Below are 25,019 nucleotides of genomic sequence, written 5' to 3'. Positions count from 1 at the left end.
TTAGATTATGAGGACACGCAGTCCTCTTTTATTGTCATTTAGTAATGCATGCATTAAGAAATGATACAATGTTCCTCCAGAATGATATCACAGAAACACAAGACAAACCAAGACTAAAAAAACTGACAAAAACCACATAATTATAACATATAGTTACAACAGTGCAAAGTAATACCGTAATTTGATGAAGAACAGACCATGGGCACGGTAAAAAAAAGTCTCAAAGTCTCTCGAAAGTCCCATCATCTCATGCAGACGGTACAAGGAAGGAAAAAAACTCGCCCTGCCATGAGCTTCCAGCACTGCAAACTTGCCGATGCAGCACCCTGGAAGCACCCGACCACAGCTGACTCTTGAGTCCGTCCGAAAACTTTGAGCCTCCAACCAGCCCTCCGACACCGAGCACCATCTCTGCTGAGTGCTTCGACCCCGGCCCCGGCATCAAGCAATAGGCAAAGCCGAGGATTTGGGGCCTTCCCCTCCGGAGATTCTCAATCGCACAGTAGCAGCGGCAGCGAAGCAGGCATTTCAGGAGTTTCTCCAGATGTTCCTCCGTGCTTCTCACGTCTGTCTCCATCAAATCAGGATTGTGCACGGCATCCTACTTACAAATACGATATAATTTCGGAGCGGCCACGCGAGCTGCGTCGTGCCGCCATCTTCTCCTCCCCATATAGATCATCACTTGGATACTGCATTGTCACTACGAGGCACCTCAGAAAACACAAGTGGTGTAGGAACACTGGCTGTGTCATTTGACCTTTATGGAGGTTCTGCAGTCTTCTCAGAATCCTGTCCCATTTCTACAATTGGATCTGGATCGGTACATAAGCTTGTTTTGGTTTTCAGTTGCCTCAGAAGTGGGCAACAGCAGATCAACATGCCTTCTCCAGATGTTGTGGTAACTAGTTTCCACCGTGTACAACACAGGACTAGTTTGTGCCACACTGTCACAGGTATCCACTTTGTGTCAGAGATGTAATTCCCGGCAAGTACTCGCTCTCCTGCTGTGAAACTTCTGTACTTCGCTTTGGCACGTTTCTCTGTTTGGGGTTTCTGTTCATTTAGCACAATCTGTTTTGTGTTTAGGGGTTGAAGTAGGTCAAGACAGATCTGCAGCTGCCTTTTCATCAGTGCAGTGGCTGGAGCCATTTTGGTGATGGCACGAGGTGTGTTCCTATGTCAGCAAGAAAGTGTGAGGACGCTGTTTGAAGGATCCACCTCCTGCTGAAGTATTGAGGGCTTGTTTCATTGTATGAATTGTTCAGCAAGGTCATTAGTGGCTGAATGAAATGGTGCTGACTGGATGTGCTGAATACTGTTTGTTTCCATAAATGCCTTGAACTCTTCAGACAGGAGTTGTGGGCCATTATCATTTACAAGCTGTTGAGGAAGCGCAAAACAGCTAGATGGAATGATACTCCTCAATGCCTATTTCAGATGTAGTGCTCTTCGGTATGGCAACCTCAGGTCCTTTGTGTCCATTATGACCAAGAACATATGGCTTCTACAGATCCTGTAAAATCTATGTGAATCCTCTGCCGTGGTTCCTCAGGCCATTCCCATGGATGCAAAGGAGTAAGCTGAGGGACATTTCTCACACAGGTGCCTGCTATGGTCTTCTCTTCAATGGTTATATCCAGTCCTGGCCACCAGAAATAGCTGTGTGTGATTTCTTTCATGCACACTATGCCACAGTGTCCAGCATGTGGCTCATCAAGCACTTGTGTTCTTAACGGTGGAGGAATGACAACACGGTAGCCCCACTGTAAACTTCCTGCTTGGACTGTGAGCTCCTTCCATCGTGCCTGGTAAGGTTTTAATTCTGTGGTTGACTCTCTTTTCCATTCATGAGTTACCATGCCCACCGCTTATGATAGAACAGTGTCAGTACGTATGTGTTTCCAGACTTGCACCACAGATATCGCTGCAGGTATTTCATTGAAAGATCTCTTCTGGGTATGGCTCTGGAGCTGCAACAGCTAAGGGAAGTCTGGGTAGTCCATCAGCATTTGATGAGGGTTGGACCTCCTTGTACTTTATATCGTACTGATGTGCAGTTAGCAACAGAGCCCATCATTGCATTTGAAAAGGAGCGAGGGAAGGAACGCCCACATTTGGACCAAAAACTGATGTCAAGGAACGATGGTCTGTCTGTAGTGTAAATCATCACCCAAAGAGGAATTGATGGAATTTCTTAACTCCAAAGACTCCAGAGAGTGCCTGGGCATAGAAGCTTTCTGCCTTGCTTAATGTCCTTGATGTGAAAGTATTGGACGCAGTTCACCCAACGACATGACGCATGAGATTACTGCCCCCACACCATCGGGTGATGCGTCACAGGACAACTGTATGGACAATGACGGATTGAAGTGTGTGAGTGCTTCAGACTTTGACGAGGCTGGTTTGGCCTTTTTAAAAGCCTCTTCACAGTGATCTGTCCACTGCCAATGCGTTGATTTATTTAAAAGCTTATAAAGTAGTTTCACCATGCTAGATAGGTTAGGAATAAACTTTGCATAGTATGTTAGTAGTCCTCAGAAAGATCTTAATTGACTTACATTCTGTGGTGATGGGGCTTCCACGATTGCCTTCACCTTTGACAGACATCCCACCTCTCCTGGAGCTTCCAGGAGTCTCCCGCATATGAATAGTGGCTCCCTGATGCCCGCAAATTATATACAATATCACGGAAATCAATTTTTTTGAGAGCGAGTGAGAGAAAAGCAAGAGAGAGCGCGAGAGCGACCACGAGAGAGAGCGCGCGCGAGAGAGAGAAAGCGAGCGAGAGAGTGAGAGAGAGCGAGCGAGAGAGGGAGAGAGCAAGCGAGAGCACTTGAGAGCGCGCGAGTGACCACGAGAGAGAGAGAGAGTGCGCCATTGCAGAGTGTTCCAAAAAAATATAAAACGTACGTCACCCCAGACTACACTAAAGTGTACCGCTGCCTAATAGGGCTCAAAATAATGACAGTGTTGCTCGCTGCACTGTTTGCAACAGTGACTTTTCTATCGCCCATGGTGGGTTAAGACTGTAAAAGACATGCTGAGGTGAGTTTAACAGGTGTCATTCGTTCATTAGCATAGCTAACATTATTTAAACTAGCTGGCCAGCTGCTAAGGAGCTACTCTATTGCAGACATCCCACCTCTCCCGGAAGTCTCCCGCAAATTGATAGTGCTACCTCCCTGAAATGAGTTTTTGCAGGGTGGGATGTCTGCTTTGATGTTGCCTTATGAAACCCTGTGTTGTTGATCACAAGGCCCAAATACACAACCACAGGTCAAAGGAACTCACACTTGTCCTTCCAGACCCTCAGCCCATGTTCCTTGAGTCTTCATGGTGTAGCAATCCAGGTTTTGTAGGTGCTCACACTTACTTTTCCCAATGATGAGCAAGTCATCTAAAATGCATTGCACCTCTGCAAACCTGCTCAGGATCTGGTCCATTGCTCGCTGAAAAGGTATGCTTGACACAAGTCAATCTTGTTAAGTGTCTGTCCTCAGGCTAATCCTGCAAAAAGTTCATCAATGAGGGGAAGATGGTATTGTTCAGCCATAAGAACCAGGTTAATGGTTAGCCTGAAGTATGGACAAAACCTTAAAGACCCACACACGAGGAATTCTGCAGATGCTGGAAATTCAAGCAACACACATCAAAGTTGCTGGTGAACACAGCAGGCCAGGCAGCATCTGTAGGAAGAGGTACAGTCGACGTTTCAGGCCGAGACCCTTCGTCAGGACTAACTGAAGGAAGAGTTAGTAAGAGATTTGAAAGTGGGAGGGGGAGGGGGAGATCCAAAATGATAGGAGAAGACAGGAGGGGGAGGGATGGAGCCAAGAGCTGGACAGGTGATTGGCAAAAGGGATATGAGAGGATCATGCGACAGGAGACCCAGGGAGAAGGAAAAGCGGGGGGGGGGAGCCCAGAGGATGAGCAAGGGGTATAGTCAGAGGGACAGAGGGAGAAAAAGGAGAGTGAGAGAAAGACTGTGTGTGTATAAATAACTAACAGATGGGGTACGAGGGGGAGGTGGGGCATTAGCGGAAGTTAGAGAAGTCAATGTTCATGCCATCAGGTTGGAGGCTACCCAGACGGAATATAAGGTGTTGTTCCTCCAGCCTGAGTGTGGCTCCATCTTTACAGTAGAGGAGGCCGTGGATAGACATGTGAATGGGAATGGGATGTGGAATTAAAATGTGTGGCCACTGGGAGATCCTACTTTCTCTGGCGGACAGAGTGTAGGTGTTCAGCAAAGCGGTCTCCCAGTCTGCGTCGGGTCTTGCCAATATATAAAAGGCCACATCGGGAGCACCGGACGCAGTATATCACCCCAGCCGACTCACAGGTGACTTACTAGCTCTTCCTTCAGTTAGTCCTGACGAAGGGTCTCGGCCTGAAACATCGCCTGTACCTCTTCCTAGAGATACTGCCTGGCCTGCTGCGTTCACCAGCAACTTTGACGTGTTGCTTGAATTTCCAGCATCTGCAGAATTCCTTGTGTGTGGGTCTTTAAGGTTTTGTCCAGACTTCAAGCTAACCATTAACCTGGTTCTTATGGCTGAACAATACCATCTTCCCCTCCCACTTTCAAATCTCTTACTAATGCTTCCCTCAGTTAGTCCTGACGAAGGGTCTCGGCCTGAAACGTCGACTGTACCTCTTCCTAGAGATGCTGCTTGGCCTGCTGCGTTCACCAGCAACTTTGATGTGTGTTACCTTAAAGACCCATCCCTTTTTAGGACGGGAATCACTGGAGTTGCCCATTTACTTACACACACTGATTTCAATACCTTACTCTGGACCAATCTTTCCAATTCAGCCTCTACCTTTGGTTTGAGTTTGTATGGAACAGGTCTTGCCTTCAGGCATTTGGGTGCTGTGTCAGGCTTAACAGCCAGTTTAACAGAGATTTCTTTCATACTCTCCAGTTCTCTGTTGAATACATTTGCATGGTTCTTCAATACCTCTTGTAGACCAGTGCTCCCACCAATCAAGTGCACTTCCTGCCAGCTGAGTTTGATCTGCTCCAACCACGAGTGGCCCAGAAGTGCTGGATAACTGCCTTTTAACAATGTACTATGGAAGTTTCTTTCTCTGTTTGTTACTCTCTACTGTAACATGTATTAATCCCCTCACTGGAACAACCTCACCAATATAAGTCTTTAAAGCCAACCTTGACCCTCCTTGTGTGAGATTCTGCAATTTCTCTTTGTAAACTGCCTCAGACTCCAGTGATACTGCAGCATCTGTGTCCATCTGCACCCTCACTGTGGCCCTGTCCAACCATGGGGCCACCCAATAGCCATCTCTGAGTCCTGAAACAGATAAAACACGCAAAGCTTCTTCAACCACAGAGAGACGCTCAGTCCTCCCTCAGTATGTTCCATCTTGCTCGCATGTATCTTTTTTTTCCCCAAAAGTTATTTTTCTTTTCAACAGTGTCTTTTTTATAGGCACATTCAATGTATCCCTTTTTGCCACAGTTTTGCCAATCTAAATCCTTATCCAAGCATTATTTTGTTGAATGCCCAGTTTTCCCGCAAATAGGTGTCTTATTCTGAAAGTCAGTAGGAACTTTACGAACCTGGGAAGATGCTTAATAGGTCTGCTTCTTTATCTGCCATCTCCTTAGCAAGTACTAATCTCAATTGCCTTCTGTAATGTTAGTCTGTCTTCTGTAAGCAAATATTTCTGAATTGCCTCACGACACAGACCACATACAAGTCTATTACATAATGTGTCGTTCAACGACTGCCCAAAATCACAGTGTTCAGACAATTAATTCATCACCGTCACAAACCGTGAAATAGACTCACCTTCCTGTGATTCCTTTTATGAAACCTAAACCTCTCAGCAATAGTCAAAGGTTTAGGTGAACAGTGGTCCTTCAAGCCTTTAACTATGGCCTCATAATGTTTACAGCCAGGCCAGGCTGAACAGGGTGCACTAGACTGCGTAATAAATTAAACGCATTTGCACCCATCACAGTCAGAAAAGCTAGAACATGAATATCATCTGAAATTTAATTTGTCAGCACAAAATATTCAAATCTTTATGTATATGAACTCCATTGCTCTGTTGTTTTGTCATATGGCCCCATACTTCCAAACATTCTCACCATTTTCAAACACAATCATCTTCCAGAAAAGTTAACTAGTCTTATCCGTCTGTCTCTCCCTCTCTTATTTGTTTTATTTAACCGTCACCTTCTCATTCTCTCCCATCAGATTCTTCGCTCGCCACACGTCCTGTGGCCAGTTTCTTTTCGCTCACCCGCATTACACAGCAGTACACCGCAGTACACCGCCAGTGTTGCACATGGACTTTTCTTCCCAAAGGGGGAAAAAACTCAATAAATATCACGTGAGGACTTGTCACCTCATGGCCATTTGTTATGTTGGTGGTACTAGGGATCCGGGTGTCTGTGAATAACACACACGTGAGACAGAGGGGAGAGGAACAAATGTGCTGCTGTTTATTTTGCATCTGCTCAGAATGCCCTCTCACATTGCGTTCAGTACATAACACGCAGGGAAGCTTGACAGCAATCCATAAGGGTCAAAATAGACGTGAATACGTAACACTAACAGCTCTAGAAAACTTGCCTGCAAGGATGTTGGTCCCCCTTGAGTTCACATGTAACCCATCCAGGTCATACCTTCCCCAGAAGAGTTCCCAGTGATTCACAAATCTGAAACTCCACGACAATGGCATGCAGGATGCAAAATAAAGCTTTTCACTGTATCTCAATGCATGCAGCAGGAGTAAACCAATTGCAAATTACTGTTTACAGTCAACAGAACTGTAATGCAATACCCTTAACAAGAGAAAATCTGCAGGTGCTGGAAATCCGAGCAACACGCACAAAATGCTGCAGGAACTCAGCAGGCCCGAAACATCGACTTTTTTCCACAGATGCTACCTGGCCTGCTGAGTTCCACCAGCATTTTCTGTGTGTTGCAATACCCTCGTTGAGCCTTAGCAGTCAACGCATTCTTCACCGATTAATCCCTTCTTCTGTGGTCAGAACTTAAGTAGTGACAGTTGATAATTGACAGGGAGAGCTGGAAGTGAAGGAGAGATTACTTTGCATGAAGTGTGGTAAGAAAGTGAACTCACTTCCTGATATGTCAGGGGAAGAAGAAGATACACTGGGTTTTGAGAGGAAGGTGACAGACCCATATCAAAGATGGCATACCACACATGGACAAGTGGAATGGTCTTCTCCTGCCTGAAACAGTCTGTGATGCTCTGCTACAAAACTCACAGTGTGCTGGGTTTGTAGGAAATGCTTTGCAGTGTTAGACATCCGTGGTCAAAGAGCTTGTGTGGGAGGCTTCCTTCAGATGTCCAGCTATCTGTCTCTGGGTCATAGCAGTCAAAGGCATCACAGTCTTCGATGGTGTGGTCAGAAGTGATGTATCGGCCTCCGGTAACATAGACTTTATTGTTTACAACTGTGGCTCCATGATGCATCTTCCTCTCTTTCAGATCAGCACATTTTATAAACTGGCTGCTCTTTGTGTCAAAGGCAATCGTTCTCCTTGTGTATCCTGAAAGAGTAACAAGCAGACTTACAACAAAACCATCATTCTCAGGTGTAAACGCTGCAAATGGTGGAAATCTGAACTAGAAACATGAAATTCTGGAAATGCCCTGCAGGCCAGCTAGCATCCGTGGGTGCAGTATCAGAGTTAACAATTCAGGTTCAGGAGCTGTCATCAGAAGGGAGTCAGAGAATGCAAGTGACATTTTCTCCAGTGCTTTCTGTTATTTTGTTTAAAGGAGCTGGACTGCACTGGCAATTATTGCTCCTATTTACCCCTTGTGAGGGTAGTGGCGAACCCTTTCTTGAACCACAGCAGTCATTTTGGTAAAGGCAGTCCTACAATGCTGTTGGGGGAAAGTTCCAGGATTTAGACCAGAGACCATGAAGGAGTGGTGTGTGATTTGGAGGGGAGTGTTCAGATTGTTTGCTGCCCTTGTCCTACTTATGGTGGAGGTTGGAGGTTTGGGAGGTCCTGTCTGAGTATCCTCTCATTGATAAAGACATAATAAAAGGGCATAGACAGTGAGCTGCCAGGTCTCACTGCTGCAGGGAGACTAAGGGGTCATGGGGGTAGGGGCAAGGGCAGATCAGGTGGCAGTTAGATTGGAAAGGTAGAGGTGATTGTGAGCAAGCATGGTCCATGGCTGTGAACATGTGGGGATGTCCTCTATGGAGAGATCAAGTCAGGTCTAGATGGGCAAGGATAAGTGGGGCTGATGTTGGATGTCTTCAGGCACACACTCAGCGATTCAGGAACAGCTTCTTCCCCTCTGCTGTCCAATTCCTAAATGGACATTGAACCCATGAGCACTACCTCACTTTTAAAATCTAAATTATATCAGTTTTGGCACAATTGTTAATCTATTCAATATACATATACTGTAATTGATTGATTGATTGATTTTTGTTTTTTTTCTTCTGTATTATGCATTGCATTGAACTGCTGCTGCTAAGTTAACAAATTTCATGACACATGATGGTGATAATAAACCTGATTCTGATGTTTTGGGGCATGAGGGGTTAGCAGCTGTAGAAGTGCATGTTAATAAACTTATTTATTAAAATGAGGGTCTCATGTGTGGACCTCATGGGCTGGAAACAAACCTCTCACAGGCTTCCTCGAGAGTGGTTGTACTGCACCTGTCACAGCCCATGCTATGGTGCGACAGGAAAGCACCCTCAATGCAATGGAACGCCAGGTGTCCACCTAACCACACCAGTGCATGAGTGGGTCACAGAATCCAAAAGGAACACTGCATTTTACTTTTTAAAATCCATTTTCTTGAGATATAGGCATTATCTGTAATGATAGCTTTTATTACCTCTGAACAGGGTGGCTTGTGAGGATGTTTACTGGAGTCACTTACAGATCAGATTGTGTAAAAACATCAGATTTGTCAGCTGGCCTGATGGGATTTGAACTAGGATCCTTGGAATGTTAGTCAAAGTTAGTTCATAGAACAGAGACATAAAGCACTGCGGCACGTCCTGCTGAGTTCATCCAACCAGATTGTTAACTCATAGAGTGCTTGGTCAGTTCTGCATTACAAAGTATAGTGCACAAAAACAGTTGTATTAAGCATCAAAATTTCTAAGCCCTTGTTCTTAACCTTATTTGCAAACCAGGAAAGCTTACTTCTATCTCAAGCAACCCTGAATCAAAACTTCAATCAGTAATTTATGTTGGTTTCGAGTCAAACCAGGGAAACTCTCTTTCCCTAAAATTCAGACCCTCCATCACTGAGGTGAGTTCGATTCATGAGCACTTGAATTACCAAGGAATGGAGGCTATGGATCAAGTGCTAGGGTTACTGCTTGATGGTTAGCACAGAAACGGTGGATGGAAAAGCCTGTTTCTGTGCTCTTTGCGAAATCTACGCTTGGACTTCTAACAATTTTAAACACTGATGCATATGCTCACAGGTTTTCTACTCAAAACGACATTTACAGCCTTTCCCAGTTCTGATAAAAGGTCATTAACATGAAATATTAACTGTTTCCTAGCCCACAGATGCAACCAACCATGCCTTGAGCTTCAGTGTTTTATATTGTTAAGAAAATAGGAACTTGTATTCTTATAACACATTTCACCACTATCAGATATCTGTAATTGCTTCACAGTCAAAGAGGAACTTTTTGGAGTGTGGTCTGTTTTAATGTAGGATGTGCAGCAGCTATTCTGCAATAAGCAAGCTCCCAGAACTGTTCATCTGTTCTACTGATGTTGGTCAAAGGATAACTATTGGCCAAGGCATCACGGGCATCTCCCTTACTCTTGTTTAAAATGTAGGTAGGACGTGGTTCTCTGTAATTAGTCTCAAGCTGTCAACTTCATACTCCTTGTCAGTTTCATGAAATTGCACCATAAATACCAAGTAAACACACAATGTTAAGGTGAATATCAATGATCCTTTGGAGTATTCCCTGAATATCATTCAACTACTTGATTCAAAAAGGGACTCAGTGAATCTACGGGGTTTCATTTGTCAAGCTGTAAATTACTCCAACAGAAGTTTACAATGATTAATTTATTTTCTCTTAACTTTTTACTTCTGATTTTTATCTAACTCTTCCTTAATCCAATTGTCCTTTCCATCAATGTAGTTCCCCTTCCATATATTACTTGACTTAATTTACTCAGAATCCTTCCACATTCTGTACATTTCTCTATTCGTAATAAACAGGGAAGGAGGGTGATTATTGGTCTCAGTATTTCTTGTCTGGTCTGTATCATGCATTGCGTTTGCTGGACTGTTCCCAAGACAAGCACAGGACTGGGCTGTACAGTTTACCAGTTTTTATTGATGCACCATTCTGCCTGGTTACACAATGGTTCGGTACGGCAACTGCTCTGCACATGACTGCAAGAGACTGCAGGGAGTTGTGAACACAGCTCAGCACATCACAGGAACCAGCCTCCCCTCCATGGACTCTGCCTATACTTCTCACAGCCTCAATAAATTAACCAGCATAATCAAAGACACCACCACCCTGGACATCTTCTCTTCTTGCATATCCTTTCAGGCAGAAGATACAAAAGCCTGAAAGCAGTTAGCAGCAGGCTCAAGGACAGCTTCCATCCCACTGTCCTCAAACTCTTGAATGGAGCTCTTGTATGATAAGATGAACTCTTGGCCCCACAATCGACTTTGCTGTGATCTTGCACTTCATTGTTTACATGCACAGTACTCTTTTGGTACACGTGGCCAAGTGGTTAAGGCACTGGACTAGCGACCTGAAGGTCGTGAGTTCGAGCCCCAGCCAAGGGAACGTGTTGTGTCCTTGAGCTTTCACTTAATCACATATTGCTCTGCGATGACACTGGTGCCAAGCTGTATGGGTCCTAATGCCCTTCCCTTGGACAACATTGGTGCTGTGGAGAGGGGAGACTTGCAGCAGGGGCAACTGCTGGTCTTCCATACAACCTTGCCCAGGCCTGCGCCCTGGAGAGTGAAGGCTTGCCGGGCACAGATCCATGGTCTCGCAAAACTCTTTTGGTAGTTTTTACACTTCCTCTGCATAGTTATTGTTTTACCTTGTACTGTGTGACGATTTAATCTGCGCGGACTTAGTATGCGAGATAAACTTTTCAGCGTATTTGAGTATAGATGACAATAATAAACCAGGACTGAGACATGGAACTGAAGGAGAAAAATATTCACCTCCTGGGACCCACTTCTCCCTGCCTCATTAAGTTGTGTGTCAATGTGTCTGCTCTGGACAAATAATCCTGACTATTATTGCAATGTATTGCAACCTACCTCCTACGATAATGATCCTGTCCCCAATCACAGCTGCAGGACCACAGATGTTCTTCACCATTCTTGTCTCCATTCTGAACCATATGTTCCGAGATATGTTGTAAACCTGAATTGTATTACAGAATTGAAAACAAATGTTACAGTTAGGCTCTCTGCCCAAATCTTGCTGCAGGTTTAACCCCACTGTCACATAAAGTGAATCTGGCTGCATTCTGAGCAGGGTGAAGAATCTGAAAATATTGACTACATGTCTTCTCCATCTTATGTACACACAGATGACCATTTGGGATTCTGGTGGGATGGATTTGCTGGCTCCTGTAAGACTGCAGGCAACTTCATCCACGGCTACATCATTGCACCTTGCAGAGAAATTTGAATAGTTGAATTACATGTCCTTGTTTAACTGCACATTGACCTTGGTGCCCCATATTTTTACTTGAATATATCGCCTGGCAAATATATTTCTGACTTGCAAACGGTTTAGGTTCCAATCAGTTCTCAGGAACAGAACTTTGTTGGAGGACCAGTGTAGAAAAGAGAAATCTGAGCAGGGATGTTCAGAGAACTTTACAGGGTTTTGAAAAGATTGTTTGAGAGACTGTGATATGTTGCAACTTTATAAAACTCCGGTTAGGATACATTAAGCCATAGCACCATAAGACAAAGGAGCAGAATTAGGCCATCCTTCTCAATCACATTCTCCTGCCTTCACCCCATAACCTTTGATGCCCTTACTAATCAAGAACCAATGAATCTCTGCTTTAAATATGCCCAATGAGTTGGCCTCCAAAGACATCCATGGCAATGAATTCCACAGATTCACCACCCTCTAGCTAAGAAAATTCCTCCTCATCTCTGTTGTAGAGGGAGGTCCTATTCCAAGGCTGTCCCCTTTGGTGCTAGACTGTCGTACTATAGGAAACATCCTCTCAATATTCACTCTATTTAGGCCTTTCAATATTCAATAGGTTTCAATGAGATTCCCCCACCCCCCCATTCTTCTAAACTCCAGTGACTATAGGCCTAAAGTCATCAAATGCTCCTCATATGTTAACCCTTTCATTCCAGGAATCATCCTCCTGAACCTCCTGTAGACTCTCTTCAATGCCAGCATATCTTTTCTGAGAACTGCTCATAATTCTCCAAATAGATCTGGAATATTGTATTGAGTTCTGGTTGCCCACCACAGGAAGGATTTGGAGAGCTTGGAGGGGGTCCAGAAGAGGTTTACCAGGACACTGCCTGGATTAGAGAGCATGGAGGGATCAGACAAAGTAGTGTTGTTTTCTCTGGAGCAGCAGAAGCTGAGGGGAGACCTGACAGAGGTTTATCCTTTTTTTGAACAAAATAAACTTCATTCATAATAAAAATTATTTACAGGAATAAACTGTTAACTGCCTTTTCATTCCTTAAATTCCTATTCAATGCTTTTTGGACTGTTCTATTACATTCATACACCTCAATAGCGCCGCCACCAGTGGTATACTGTTACAATAATTACAGAGGGGCTTCCTCCCTCAACCCAGCCCCTCCCTCCCTCTCCAGCAGGCGAATAACCCTTACACTGGGCTCCTTCCCCACTAAGTCTGTGTGGTGGCTACACCAAGCTTCAGTGTGCCCCTCAGCAGATCGGAATGCACCAGTCAGTAACACTTTCCCATGGACATCTCCATGCGCAGGCAGACCAAAGGGCGTCTTTCACCGAGATGATGCTCTGTCAGCAGCATTTGATCTTCTCTTTGAGTGTGTCCCTGGGAAGCAGCCCATAGGCCAGAGAGTCCCCTGCCATGTATCTGCTTGGGATGAACTGCAACACAGCCTCTTCCACAAACAAGAGAAAATCTGCAGATGCTAATCTGTGTCACCCAGTACTCCCTGTGGCCACCCATTTTAATTCCACTTCCCATTCCCAATCCAATATGTCCATCCATGGCCTCCTCTATTGTCATGATGAGGCCACACTAAAGTTGGAGAGACAACACCTTATGTTCCATTTGGGTAGCCTCCAACCTGATTGTACGAACATCGATTTCTCAAACTTCCGATAATGCTGCCCCCCTTCATCATTTCCCAACCACCTTTCCCTCTCTCACCTTATCTCCTTGCCCACCCATCGCCTCCCTCTGGTGCTCCTCCCCCCTTTTTCTTTCTTCCATGGCCTTCTGTCTCTTTCACCTATCTACTTCCCAGCTCTTTACTTCATCCCTCCCCCTCCAGGTTTCACCCATCACCTGGTGTTTCTCTCTCCCCCTATCTACTTCCCAGCTCTTTACTTCATCCCTCCCCCTCCAGGTTTCACCCATCACCTGGTGTTTCTCTCTCCCCTCCACCACCTTTTAAATCTACTCCTCAGCTTTTTTTTCTCCAGTCCTGCTGAAGGGTTTCGGCCTGAAACATCGACTGTACTCTTTTCCATAGATGCTGCCTGGCCTGCTGAGTTCTTCCAGCATGTTGTGTTTGTTGAATGCAGGCTCTTTCATCTTTCTGCACATCTTTTTTGCAAACCCACAGCCTGCAAAGAAGTGAATTACTCTCTGTTCCTCACGACAGTCATCCTGCAGGCAGGCACCCTGGGAGTGATGTTCTGCCATACAGGAAGAATCTGAGTGAGAAGGCCCATCTCACCACCAGCCAGGCAAGAGCTTGCTTGCTGCTGGTGAGGCCTGGCTGTGAGGCCTGATGGTGAGGCCTGGCAGTGAGGCATTCTGGAGATGGTCTGGACAGTTTGCTCAGGGAAGCACCCCACTGTGTCCATCAAGTCCTTCTCCTGCCGTGCCTGCAGGATGTTCTGTGCTGACCACTGCCTGATGGACTTGTGGTCAAAGGTGTGGGGCCAGAAGAATTTTTCCATCAAGGATAGGTAGTACGGCAACATCCAGCTAAAAGGGACGTTGTATGGAAATGGGGCCAGACCTATCCTTCACAACACCAGGAGCAGATAGGTACTTGCCACCCACACATTAGATTCCAAGCACAGTTTGATGCAGTTGCACACAAGAGTTCCCCCCCGCCCCGCCCCAGTCTGCTCCAGTCACAATTTTTGTCGCACACCTTGGCCCCCGTGCACCAGACCCCCGGCACCTGCACGTAACCAGACCTGACAGTGAAGGGGACCCTGGATCAGTCGGGCCAGTTGCTGAAAAGCGGGGCCTCAATCTTTGTGCGGTTAACTCTGGCCGCTGATGCCGACTCAAGCTGGTCACAGGTGCTGATCAATCTGCAAACTGACCTTAGATCCGAGCAGAAGACGGTGATGTTGTCCATGTACAGGGAGGTTCAGAAGTTTATAAGATCATGAGAGGCATAGATAGATCAGGCAGCCTGTACTTTTTTCCCTGGACTAAAATGTCCAACAGAGGGAAAGAGATGTGCAGGACAATTTTTTTCATATGGAGTGCCTGGAATGCACTGCTGGGGGGGGGGGGGAGTGTTGGTGGTGGAGGCAGATGTGATAGCTCACGTTGAAGAGTCTTTTAGATAGGCACAGGAATATGCAGAGGATGGAGGGATATGGACCAATTGCAGCCGGAACGGTTTAGTTTAATCAGGCAAGAAACTCTGCAGATGTTGGAAATCTAGAGCAACACACACACACACACACACACACACACACACACAAAATGTTGGAGGAACTCAGCACGTCGGGCAGCTGAATGAACTGAATGAACGGTCGACGTTTTGGGTCGAGAACTCAGCTTACTTAGTTCGGCACAACGTTGTGGGGGAAGAGCCTGTTCCTATGCAGTGCGGTTCTATACTCTCAAAGTAATTAACCTTGTTTGTACTTTCAGACAAGAAAGTCGTAGTGGTGGATGGTTTCTGTACTCCCAGATGCTGGTTATTGGAACTTAGGAGGATGATGGCACCTAAGAGCGACTCCTTTGTCTGCATCTTCGGAAACAGCCCTATTTCTATCTTTGATATCACTTGTTTTCCCTTTCAATGTTCTTTTGAAGCCTCTGACTTGGAGTTACATGCTGACTTCAGTTCTTGGCGGATTCAAGGCCGGTGCCGCCGCCTGATGTGTCGTGGGAGTACACAGAAGATCGAAAGCAGCAAGCTGGCTGCTGGCTGTGTGCCCAGAGACCCAAGCTCTTTGGGTACAGAGCTCGGAAAAAGCAATGCAACAGACTTTTAACTCCATAAATCAGCAAGTTGTTTTGTTGTGTCTCCCCTCTCGCTGTGAAATGGGGACATCTCTTTTTCCCTTTTTAGGGAGAGAGCGAGCCTGTGTTATGTCAAATTACCAGGTGAATGAGTAGTCTTTGGGGTAGTGCAAGTCTGTGTCTTTATTGATGCTCTGCTGCACTCTTTAGTGCTCGATAGACAATAGGTGCAGGAGTAGGCCATTCGGCCCTTCGAGCCAGCACCACCATTCACTGCGATCATGGCTGATCATCCACAATCAGTACTCTTTTCCTGCCTTCCACCCTTATCCCTTGACTCCGCTATCTTTAAGAGCTTTATCTAACTCTTTCTTGAAAGCATCCAGAGAATTGGCCTCCGCTGCCTTCTGAGGCAGAGCATTCCAGAGATCCACAACTCTCTGGGTGAAAATGTTTTTCCTCAACTCCGTTCTAAATGGTCTACCCATTATTCTTAAACTGTGACCTCTGGTTCTGGACTCCCCCAACATCAAGAATATGTTTCCTGCCTCTAGCGTGTCCAATCCCTTAATAATCTTATATGTTTCAATCAGATCTCCTCTCATCCTTCTAGTGTATACAAGCTCAGTCGCTCCAATCTTTCAACATATGACAGTCCCGCCATCCTGGGAATTAACCTCGTGAACCTACGCTGCACTCCCTCAATAGCAAGAATGTCCTTTCTCAAATTTGGAGACCAAAACTGCACACAGTACTCCAGGCGTGGTCTCACCAGGGCCCTGTACAACTGTAGAAGGACCTCTTTGCTCCTACACTCAACTCCCCTTGTTATGAAGGCCAACATGCCATTAGCTTTCTTCACTGCCTGCTGTACCTGCATGCTTACTTTCAGTGACTGATGAACAAGGACACCTAGATCTCGTTGTACTCCCCCTTTTCCTAACTTGACACCATTCAGATAGTAATCTGCCTTCCTGTTCTTGCCACCAAAGTGGATAACCTCACATTTACCCACATTAAACTGCATCTGCCATACATCTGCCCACTCACCCTGCATTCTCATAACATCCTCCTCACATTTCCCACTGCCACCCAGCTTTGTGTCATCTGCAAATTTGCTAATGCTACTTTTAATCCCTTCATTTAAATCATTAATGTATATTGTAAATAGCTGCGGTCCCAGCACCGAGCCTTGCAGTACCCCACTAGTCACTGCCTGCCATTCTGAAAGGGACCCGTTAAACCCTACTCTTTGTTTCCTGTCTGCCAACCAATTTTCTATTCATGTCAGTACCCTACCCCCAATACCATGTGCTCCAATTTTGCCCACTAACCTGCTATGTGGGACCTTATCAAAGGCTTTCTGAAAGTCCAGGTACACTACATCCACTGGCTTTCTCATGTCCATTTTCACAGTTACATCCTCAAAAGATTCCAGAAGATTAGTCAAGCATGATTTCCCCTTCGTAAATCCATGCTGACTGGGACCATTCCTGTTACTACTATCCAAATGTGCCGCTATTACATCTTTTATAATTGACTCCAGCATCTTCCCCACCACTGATGTCAGACTAACTGGTCTATAATTGCCTGTTTTCTCCCTCCCCCCCTTTCTTAAAAAGTGGGATAACATTAGCTACCCTCCAATCCACGGGGGGGGGCGGTGGGGTGCTGATGCTTTTTGCTGGTGTGGTGGTGGGGGTGGTGGCCATTGCTTTGCTGCTGATTGTGCTTGGGAGGGGCAGTTGGGGGGGCTTTGGGGTTCTAACATTTTAACTGTCATTCATTCTTTGGGGCACTCCTCTGTTTTCGTGGATGTTTGCGAAGAAAAAGAATTTCAGGATGTCTATTGTATACATTTCTCTGACATTAAATGCACCTATTGAAACCTATTGATTATTTGATTGTCACAGGGTTAATCTGACACAGAGTGAGGGTATTTAGTTAATTGCCTCTACGCCGGCTCCTAAAAGTACAATTTTGTCAATCCCACTCCCCCTCTTACTTCCCTGTAACTCTGCAGCTCATTCTCTCTCATGCCCATTAACCTCCTCCTGACTTTCCTCCCCACCAATCAACACTAGGGATAATTTACCTGCATGTCTGTGGGATGTGGGACGAAACCCATACAGTCACAATCTGCAGTCTCCACACACAGTCAACACCAAAGGTTGGGGGTTGGGGGGGGGGTTGTCACATACTTGGCACGTATGGCCGAGCAAGGACCTCTGTGCCAATGCTTCCACTAACAGGGAAATCCAAAAACATGGAGTCACGACTATACGAGAGTCACAATTACATCCAGTTGGGAATTGAAGAGAAACACTTTTACCCAGTGAGTGATAAGAATTTGGGGCTCACTCTCTCCGGGAGGAGTTGAGGTGATTTTTTTTTAAGGGGTAGTTGGAGAAATGTTTGAGGAACGGAGAGATGAGGAGATGGGTGGGACAGGTCAGTGTGAGAGGAATCTTGGGGTGCAGTACTAACACCAACACAGCTGAGCTGAAAACACTGAGCTTAAGTTACTGATCTAGTTGGTATTCGGTGTGTCAAAAGGCAAGAGCTTGATTGCTGGGGAATTTGATAATTAGTTTTATTTCGTGCTTTTGGTTCTATGTAAGAATAATTTACCTCTGTCTGTGGCCCATTTCTTTCCTGCTGCAGTGGTTACTCATAGACAGATGGAGAATGTGATGATTCATTAAATAAATCTGGTTAAAATGCTAGCATTAGTAATAATGATCGTGATTGTTTTAACTCCATTGGTTTACTATTGTCCACCAGCTCCTTGTGCTGCTGACCCATCCAGATGGATGATCAAAATGGATGTCTCCTTGCTGAGGACTACTTAGGGATGGACAGCAAATGCTGGCGTTGCTGGCAACATCTGGTCCCCTGAATGAATAAATAAAAATAAGGAGGATATTACAGTGTGGCGAAATCATTGACTGAACCCTGAGATTCCCCTCAGGGAAAGGAAATCAGAAATTCAAGGACATGGGTTTAAGGTGAGGGGGGAAAAGACCTGAGAGGCAACTTCTTCATGCTGAGCAACACACACAAAATGCTGGAGGAGCTCATCAGGTCAGGCTGTCAACATTTTGGGCCGAGGGTCTTCATCAGGACTGATGAACTGAAACGCTGACCATTTACTCTTTTCCGTAGATGCTGCCTGGCCTACTGAGTTCCTCCAGCACTTTGTGTGTGTTGCTCAGATTTCCAGCATCTGCAGACAATGGCGTGTTTGCTCTTCATGCAGAGGCTGGTATGTATATGGAAGGGGGTGACAGAGGAAGTGATTGACCTTGTACAATAACAACATCTAAAAGACATCTGGACGAGAACATGGACAGGAAAGATGTAAGGAATGTGGACCCAAGTTGGGAAAATGTGTCTAGCTTAGATTGGCATCTTGGTCAGTATGGATGGGTTGGGGCAAAGGTACTTTCTTCATGCTGAATTACTGTATAACTTACAGAATTATATCTGTGTCCAGATTTAGGCAATGACTTTAGGAACTTGAGGCAGTGTAATGGAGATTTATCCAAGGGATGAGGAACTTCGATAAGGTGCAGAAACTGCGGTTGAGGTTTGTACAGAGAAGGCCAATGTGAAATTTAATTGGGGTGTTCAATATTATGCAATGTTTCGATAGGTTAAATAAAGATCTGGTTTCTAGATGAGTAACCAGGGCAACGTAAGTAGGAAAACTCCCAAGGCATGAGGAAAAGCATTATTGTTGATGTTGTGAGTGAACGTGGGATATGCTACCTGAAAGGGTGAAGGAAGCAGGTTTACTGGAAGTTTCAAAGGGGAAATTGGATGAAATACCATAAAATGGGGAATGTGTAGGGCTTAACGGAGATTGGGTCTAATTGATAAGTCCACAGTGGGCTGAGTGGCCACTGTGTACAGTGGAAGTCCAAGAAATACTGGAGGGCTGTCTGCAACTTGAGCTATATCATGTACCTGAATGGATGTAACAGTTTCAGTTATCCTTTGATCAGTGAGCAGTATTATGGGGATATTGTGGTGAGTTTGCCTTTCAATTATTTGCAGTTTGAGTCACTTAATTCACAGCAGATAAATTATTTACCGTTTTTTTTCAGAAAACTGTCGGCTATTCACAATATCTGAACGAAACGTTGCTCAGGATTTATCACCTTGAACGCTTGATCTCAATCATTTACGATCACATTATTTATTGATTATTTTACTCTGCTGTCTTGTGTCCTGGGTTTGATGACACCATCTGCTAATGTTCAGTTAATGGATTGCGTCTTGGTTTAACAGCCTGGTTAGACATTAATCTTCAAAGGTAACAATCATTAAGAGAGACGGCGATTAATGTTTTCCACTACTTTAGCCACTTCTGAGAGCTTGTATTCAATCCAGGCCAAATCATCCTGGCGTAGTCATCCTAAATCCTTGCTGGTGGTCATCCAGCAACACTAACTTGCTTATAGCACAAAAAAAATCAGATTAATAGAGCAATTTCAGCCTCACAAGAGCTAACCTTGCATAAAACTTTTTGATGTTTTTGCTTTGTACTGTCTGATTAGCTGCGCTATTGAGTAGCTGGATTTAGGGCTGCCAGAATTCTGTGCGTTTAATGACTTCTAATAAATCAAAAGCATAACAGTAACAACTATTGTGTTTTTAGAATGGCCAAACTTTTCCCAGCCTATTTACGCGAACATTAGCAAAGTTTAATACTGAGCTCATCCGGGGAACTTAAAAGCAGGTACCAAAAACTTGGCAAAGAGCAGGCTGGAGTGAAAGGTGGGGAGGTCCAGGGAGGGAGTTCCAGAGCTAGGGACTTCGACAGGTAAAGGTATGGCTGCCAGTGGTGACTGAATCTGGGGATAATCAGCCGCAAAATTGGAAGAGTGCAGAAAGCTCAGAGGTCATGGTGGGTGGTAAGAGGGGGTGGAGGGTTTTTAAAAGTCAAAATGATAAGAATTTTTAAACTGAGGCCTAAACTAGGAGCTAGTGTGAGCCAGTGTGCATGGTCTTGTGGGATGATTAGGGCATGGGGTGGTGGTGGGGGTTGGGGAATGAGGGCAAGTAGTGAGCAGAGTTTTGGATGTCCTCAAGTTTGTGGAGGAGGCTAAACACCATGGGATAGTCAGATGGCACAAGGCGTCACCAACTTATTGTAGAGACTTAGGGTCGTACACCACAGAAACAGGCCCCTGGTCCATCCCTACCAAGATCCCTTCAAAGCTAGTCCCATCCACCCAGATTTGGCCCAAGTTCCTCTAAAACCTTCCTATCCACGTACCTTACACTTAAACATGGTTAAATGTGTGTTGTGTCACCTCCCCTTCTCCGAACACAATCAACCAATGGAGAACAGATCTGACAGACATACCTGTATCAGGCGAGCAGCATTCCGGCCCACATCTTCCCCACCAAAAACGTAGAGGCGTTGATTGACAGCAGCGGTAGCTGGGTGCAGCACAGCAACGGGCATCGGGGCCATTCTTTGCCAGATTCCGAAAACGCTGTCATACCTGTGCAGTGTGTCCAGTATCTCTTGACTGGGCCCGATTCCTCCCAGAGAGAAAATATAATTCACGTGCGCGAGGGTCTGATGGGAATAACAGGGAAAAGGCATGTCTTTCTCGGTCCGCCAGTGGTTCATCTTAAAGGAGAAACTATAAACTCTTGCACTCGCAGTTCTCTTCTTGTTACTAATGATCAGTCCTCCAAGGACGTACACGTTCCTGTGTAAGCAAACGCAAGAAGCTTTATAAAGATGTACAGGGAGCTTTGAGAGGGCGCGCCATTGCTGGTCCATATAATTATACAAGAAAACCTCTCTCGTGGTCTCTTGGTTGCTCTTCCTACCTCCAATGGTGACAAGGAACTCCTGGGAAGCACACCTACGTGGTAAGTGCATCAAAGGTGTACTGTTGGGGCTGTTTGCAGGGCTCAAAGAAAATAGCAGCCTGAGGGCTGACTCCAAGATGCCCCTGCAAACGGGTGAACCTTGGATGAAGGGGTTGTTGGCGATGAAGTGAAAGAGGTAAGTGGGGTGGACATACTGGAGCCGCACCTTCTCGAGGAGCTCATGTGCATGGTGCTGCCGGGTCTTCGGGTCGTGACTGATCCAGGCGGACAGGGTGTCAAATACCTGCTCTTCTTCGGCGCGGAGTTCATCGTCCCCGAGGTAGCCCGCCAGCTCAGTGCAGGAGAGCTCCTTCAGCTCCTCCGTAGTTGCCACCTCCAGGAAGTGCTCCAGAGCCATTTTCTTCGCCCGTCTCTCCAGGCTCCTGCAGTTGAACACTTGTGCAAGCCTTACCATGCCAAGGCAGTTGTCAGCGGTTAACTGACTTTGCAAGTATGTCGAGCAAGCCTCAAGCACGTTGGGGTATTGGTAAACGGCAGCCGCTTCCATCAAATAGAAAACGTTTGCCGCATTTATGGTAATCTCCCCTGTATACACATAATCCACAAGCAGAGCCAGAATGTCCCCATCGATCCCCAACAGGTGGATCCGCCTGAGGAAACTCTCTCTGAAGTTGTGACAAAACATAGCCCAGAAGTAGGGACTACTGGACGCCAGGACACTTCGATGGCAAGGCAGTTCTTTCCCCCCAGCACAGAGTATTACATCAGTCAAGGTCTCTTCATGACGTAGTGTATTCAGCTGTTTCAATAATTGGTGAGACAGGTCCATTTCTTGGAACTGAAATGAGCTGTGAAGAACTGTAGGTTCATTCATGCTGTAAAACAACAAAAAAAAAAGAGACATGAAAGGTAACCCAGATCTTTTTCAGCAGAAATTTTATGGCGTACTTTATCCATTTGTTTCCAGCTTGCTTCAGGAAGAATTAATAATGTGAACATTCTCTAAATGAATCCACACCAACAACAAAGTTCAAGGATGTGGGTTGATTATGGATAGCAAAACATTCTCGATCAGGGGTTCCTAACCTGGGATCCACAGACCCCTGGTTAATGGTAGGGGTCCATGGCATCAAAAAGGTTGGGAACCCCTGCTCTGGAGAGTTTCACTTGTTTTACAAATATTTGATGCTGTTTGGCTTAGTTGGCTGAAGTCTTGAATTTTATAGCCTATTTGTGAAAGATAATTAGCAGAAAAAACATAATTAACAAAAAAAATTGTGGGATGTGCTAAGTCACCACTATGCACTAAGTTGTAATCTAGAACACTTTGCCTGAAAGGAGAATGAAAACAGATTCTGTGTGGATTTTCAAATGGGAGATGACTGAAGGAGTAACATTTACAAGGCTTTGCTGGAAAAGGAAGGGATGTAGGGTTACTTGAAGGGTAGCTTTAACCTCTGTGGTGAGACGTGTCCAGGTTAGATATTCTGCTCCAATCTAGACATGGTGAGTGCTAGTAGCATGTGTTAATGCCAGGAGAGCCTCCAGTTGTCAAGGAAACTCAGGCATGAAACACTCACCCCCCCCAAAAAAAACATACACTTCTCTTGCAAAGTTATTACACTGGAAACTGGGGCACAACAGCTATTGCTCCAGCAGCCTGGGGTGACACCATTGAGTTTAAATCCCAATTACAGCAGTCGGTAAATTTAAATTGAACCAATAAAACAAAGTACATTTCAGCAGTGACAACCATGAAGTTGCTGGATCATCAAGGAAACTAATGTACTTCAGAGGTGAGTATCTGCTGTCTTTACCTTGTCTGGCCAATATGTGACCCCAGATCAACCAATATGACCCCAGAGGTAATTGGGGATGGGCAATAAATTTCATTGTTTCAAGGGGCATCCAATCCCCAGAATTGAAATGATTTACCTTCTAGTTGTCACTGGTCCCAGAGAAGAACGAAAAAGTGTTCAAAACCATGGGAAGAAATTAACTGGTTTGGTGTGTTGAGTTCTGGTTTCTGATCAGCCAGTGTACCTCATTCAACTTGAACAATTTGACTGGGTTGGTTATCGTATCTCCTAGTTCCAGAGCTAAATTATTTTTCTGTTTGTCCAATGAGGTGAAATGATTTCCTGGTTATAGAAACGGGTCCTTTGACTCAGCTGGTCCATACCACCCAAGATGCCCATCATAACTGGTCCCGTTTGTCCACGTTTGGGCCATATCCCTCTACACCTTCACTTGAACATCTGACTGAGAGGCACCCCAAATGGTAATGGCATTTAGGTCAGTTATATCTGTTGCCCAGTAACTAAGTGACACTTCAGAAATTAGTGCCTTTCAGGCACGAGGTCAAATTGACCTGATAGTAGGCTCATTCATCTTTTCTTCTCCAAGCTTACGAACACCACGTAGACACTGGGTCCCAGTAAAGCCCCTCAATGCCAGCAACAAAGAGAAAATACTCAAGATTGCACTGCTGAGACATAGAATGTGAAGGAATCATTATCACATTTCAATAACAGTTGCCCAAACGTGTCCCACCCCAATTTTCAACCCTGTTCCTTACCCCGCAACCTATTCCTTCCCAAAACACTACAAGGGGCACCCTAATTCCCTAGGGAAATCAGAACTTGAACAAAGAAGGATACTTTGTTCGTTGGAAAGGATGAAGGTACAAACACATCACCTCATGTGAAAGGAACAATTAGTCAAGGAATCTTACCTCCTACATAAAAGAATCCTATTCCCCAATAACATCGGTGAGTCAACGTTATTTTCAAACGAATTGGCAAAGATCAAAAGGTTACGAGCTTGAAGAAAGACATACGGAGCGAGTTTTGACGTGCTTACACATTTCTTGAAGATTATTAAATTACCTGACTTCCAGGGTTAATGATGTCCAGAGTCCCTTCCAGGGTTAATAGCATTGAATTTTTCTCTTTACACCTTCTTTGCTGGTTTGATGTTGTCTGACAGTGGTGCTCAAAGGTACAAACGCAGCAGAAGAATGTAAAGGCCTTTCTGTGGTGGGTTCAGTAAAACTTCCCTGAATTAATGTTTCCAGATTTGTTAATAAGTAGACAGCCTTGCTTTGAAACTTGTATTTAGATCAGCTCTCAGACACAAAACATTACTTACATTCCGAGACTATTAATAGACCAGCATACACTTTCAGCTAACAGCACATGTGACATCGCACTTGTTTGTGCTAGTGGTAAGATAAGACATGCAATATTTTGATGACTCCTCTGAGGCAGGGTGGTCTGATATTTTCAGCCTTTGAAGGGTCCATCTCCATCTACTCTAAGCTTGGGACACATCCAGAAAGGATTGATTGATCTAGTACCAAACCTGGATTAATTTCCCCAAACCGGAGTTTCTACTCAAACTTCAAAATTTAACCTTGTTTTCGCTATGGGTTGCTTCTCTTAACCACTGTATGTTCTGATAAGTTGCTGCTGGACAGGAGATCGATCCCACAGATTACTGCAACAGCATTACAGCATCACACCTCACAGAAAAAAATTCTTCAGCCCAGCTTGTTCATGCCAACCAAAATGTCTGCCTGAGCTGGTCCCATTTGCCAGCAGCTAGCCAATATCCTTCTAAACCCTTTTCATCTATGTACCTGTCCAGTTGTCTTTTAAATTGTGCAGTTGTACCCATCTCTATCATTTCCTCATTCCACATACTCACCACCCTCTGTTGTTGCCAGGTTCTTGAGGGGCTGAATTA

General features: G+C 45.1%; 1 protein-coding gene across 2 annotated transcripts; it reads right to left on the bottom strand.

Moving 5' to 3' along the window:
• Positions 1–6,460: 6,460 nt before the first annotated feature.
• LOC134350631 (kelch-like protein 38) lies at positions 6,461–24,477 on the bottom strand. Of its 2 annotated transcripts, none has more exons than XM_063056123.1 (4): positions 24,161–24,477; positions 20,791–22,147; positions 11,311–11,416; positions 6,461–7,553 (listed from the first exon to the last, which is right to left on the bottom strand). In XM_063056123.1, exons 2-4 carry the CDS (start codon positions 22,144–22,146, stop codon positions 7,264–7,266), a joined length of 1,752 nt encoding a protein of 583 aa, XP_062912193.1. In that variant the 5' UTR covers position 22,147; positions 24,161–24,477; the 3' UTR covers positions 6,461–7,263. The 2 variants fall into 2 exon arrangements, with proteins under 2 accessions (XP_062912193.1, XP_062912183.1); XM_063056113.1 differs by lacking the exon at positions 24,161–24,477 and adding an exon at positions 24,007–24,130.
• Between the last annotated feature and the right edge of the window lie 542 nt (positions 24,478–25,019).

The sequence above is a fragment of the Mobula hypostoma genome, chromosome 1 (assembly GCF_963921235.1).
Source record: "Mobula hypostoma chromosome 1, sMobHyp1.1, whole genome shotgun sequence".
NCBI lineage: Eukaryota > Metazoa > Chordata > Chondrichthyes > Myliobatiformes > Myliobatidae > Mobula > Mobula hypostoma.
This window is presented reverse-complemented; position numbering and strand designations above follow the sequence as displayed.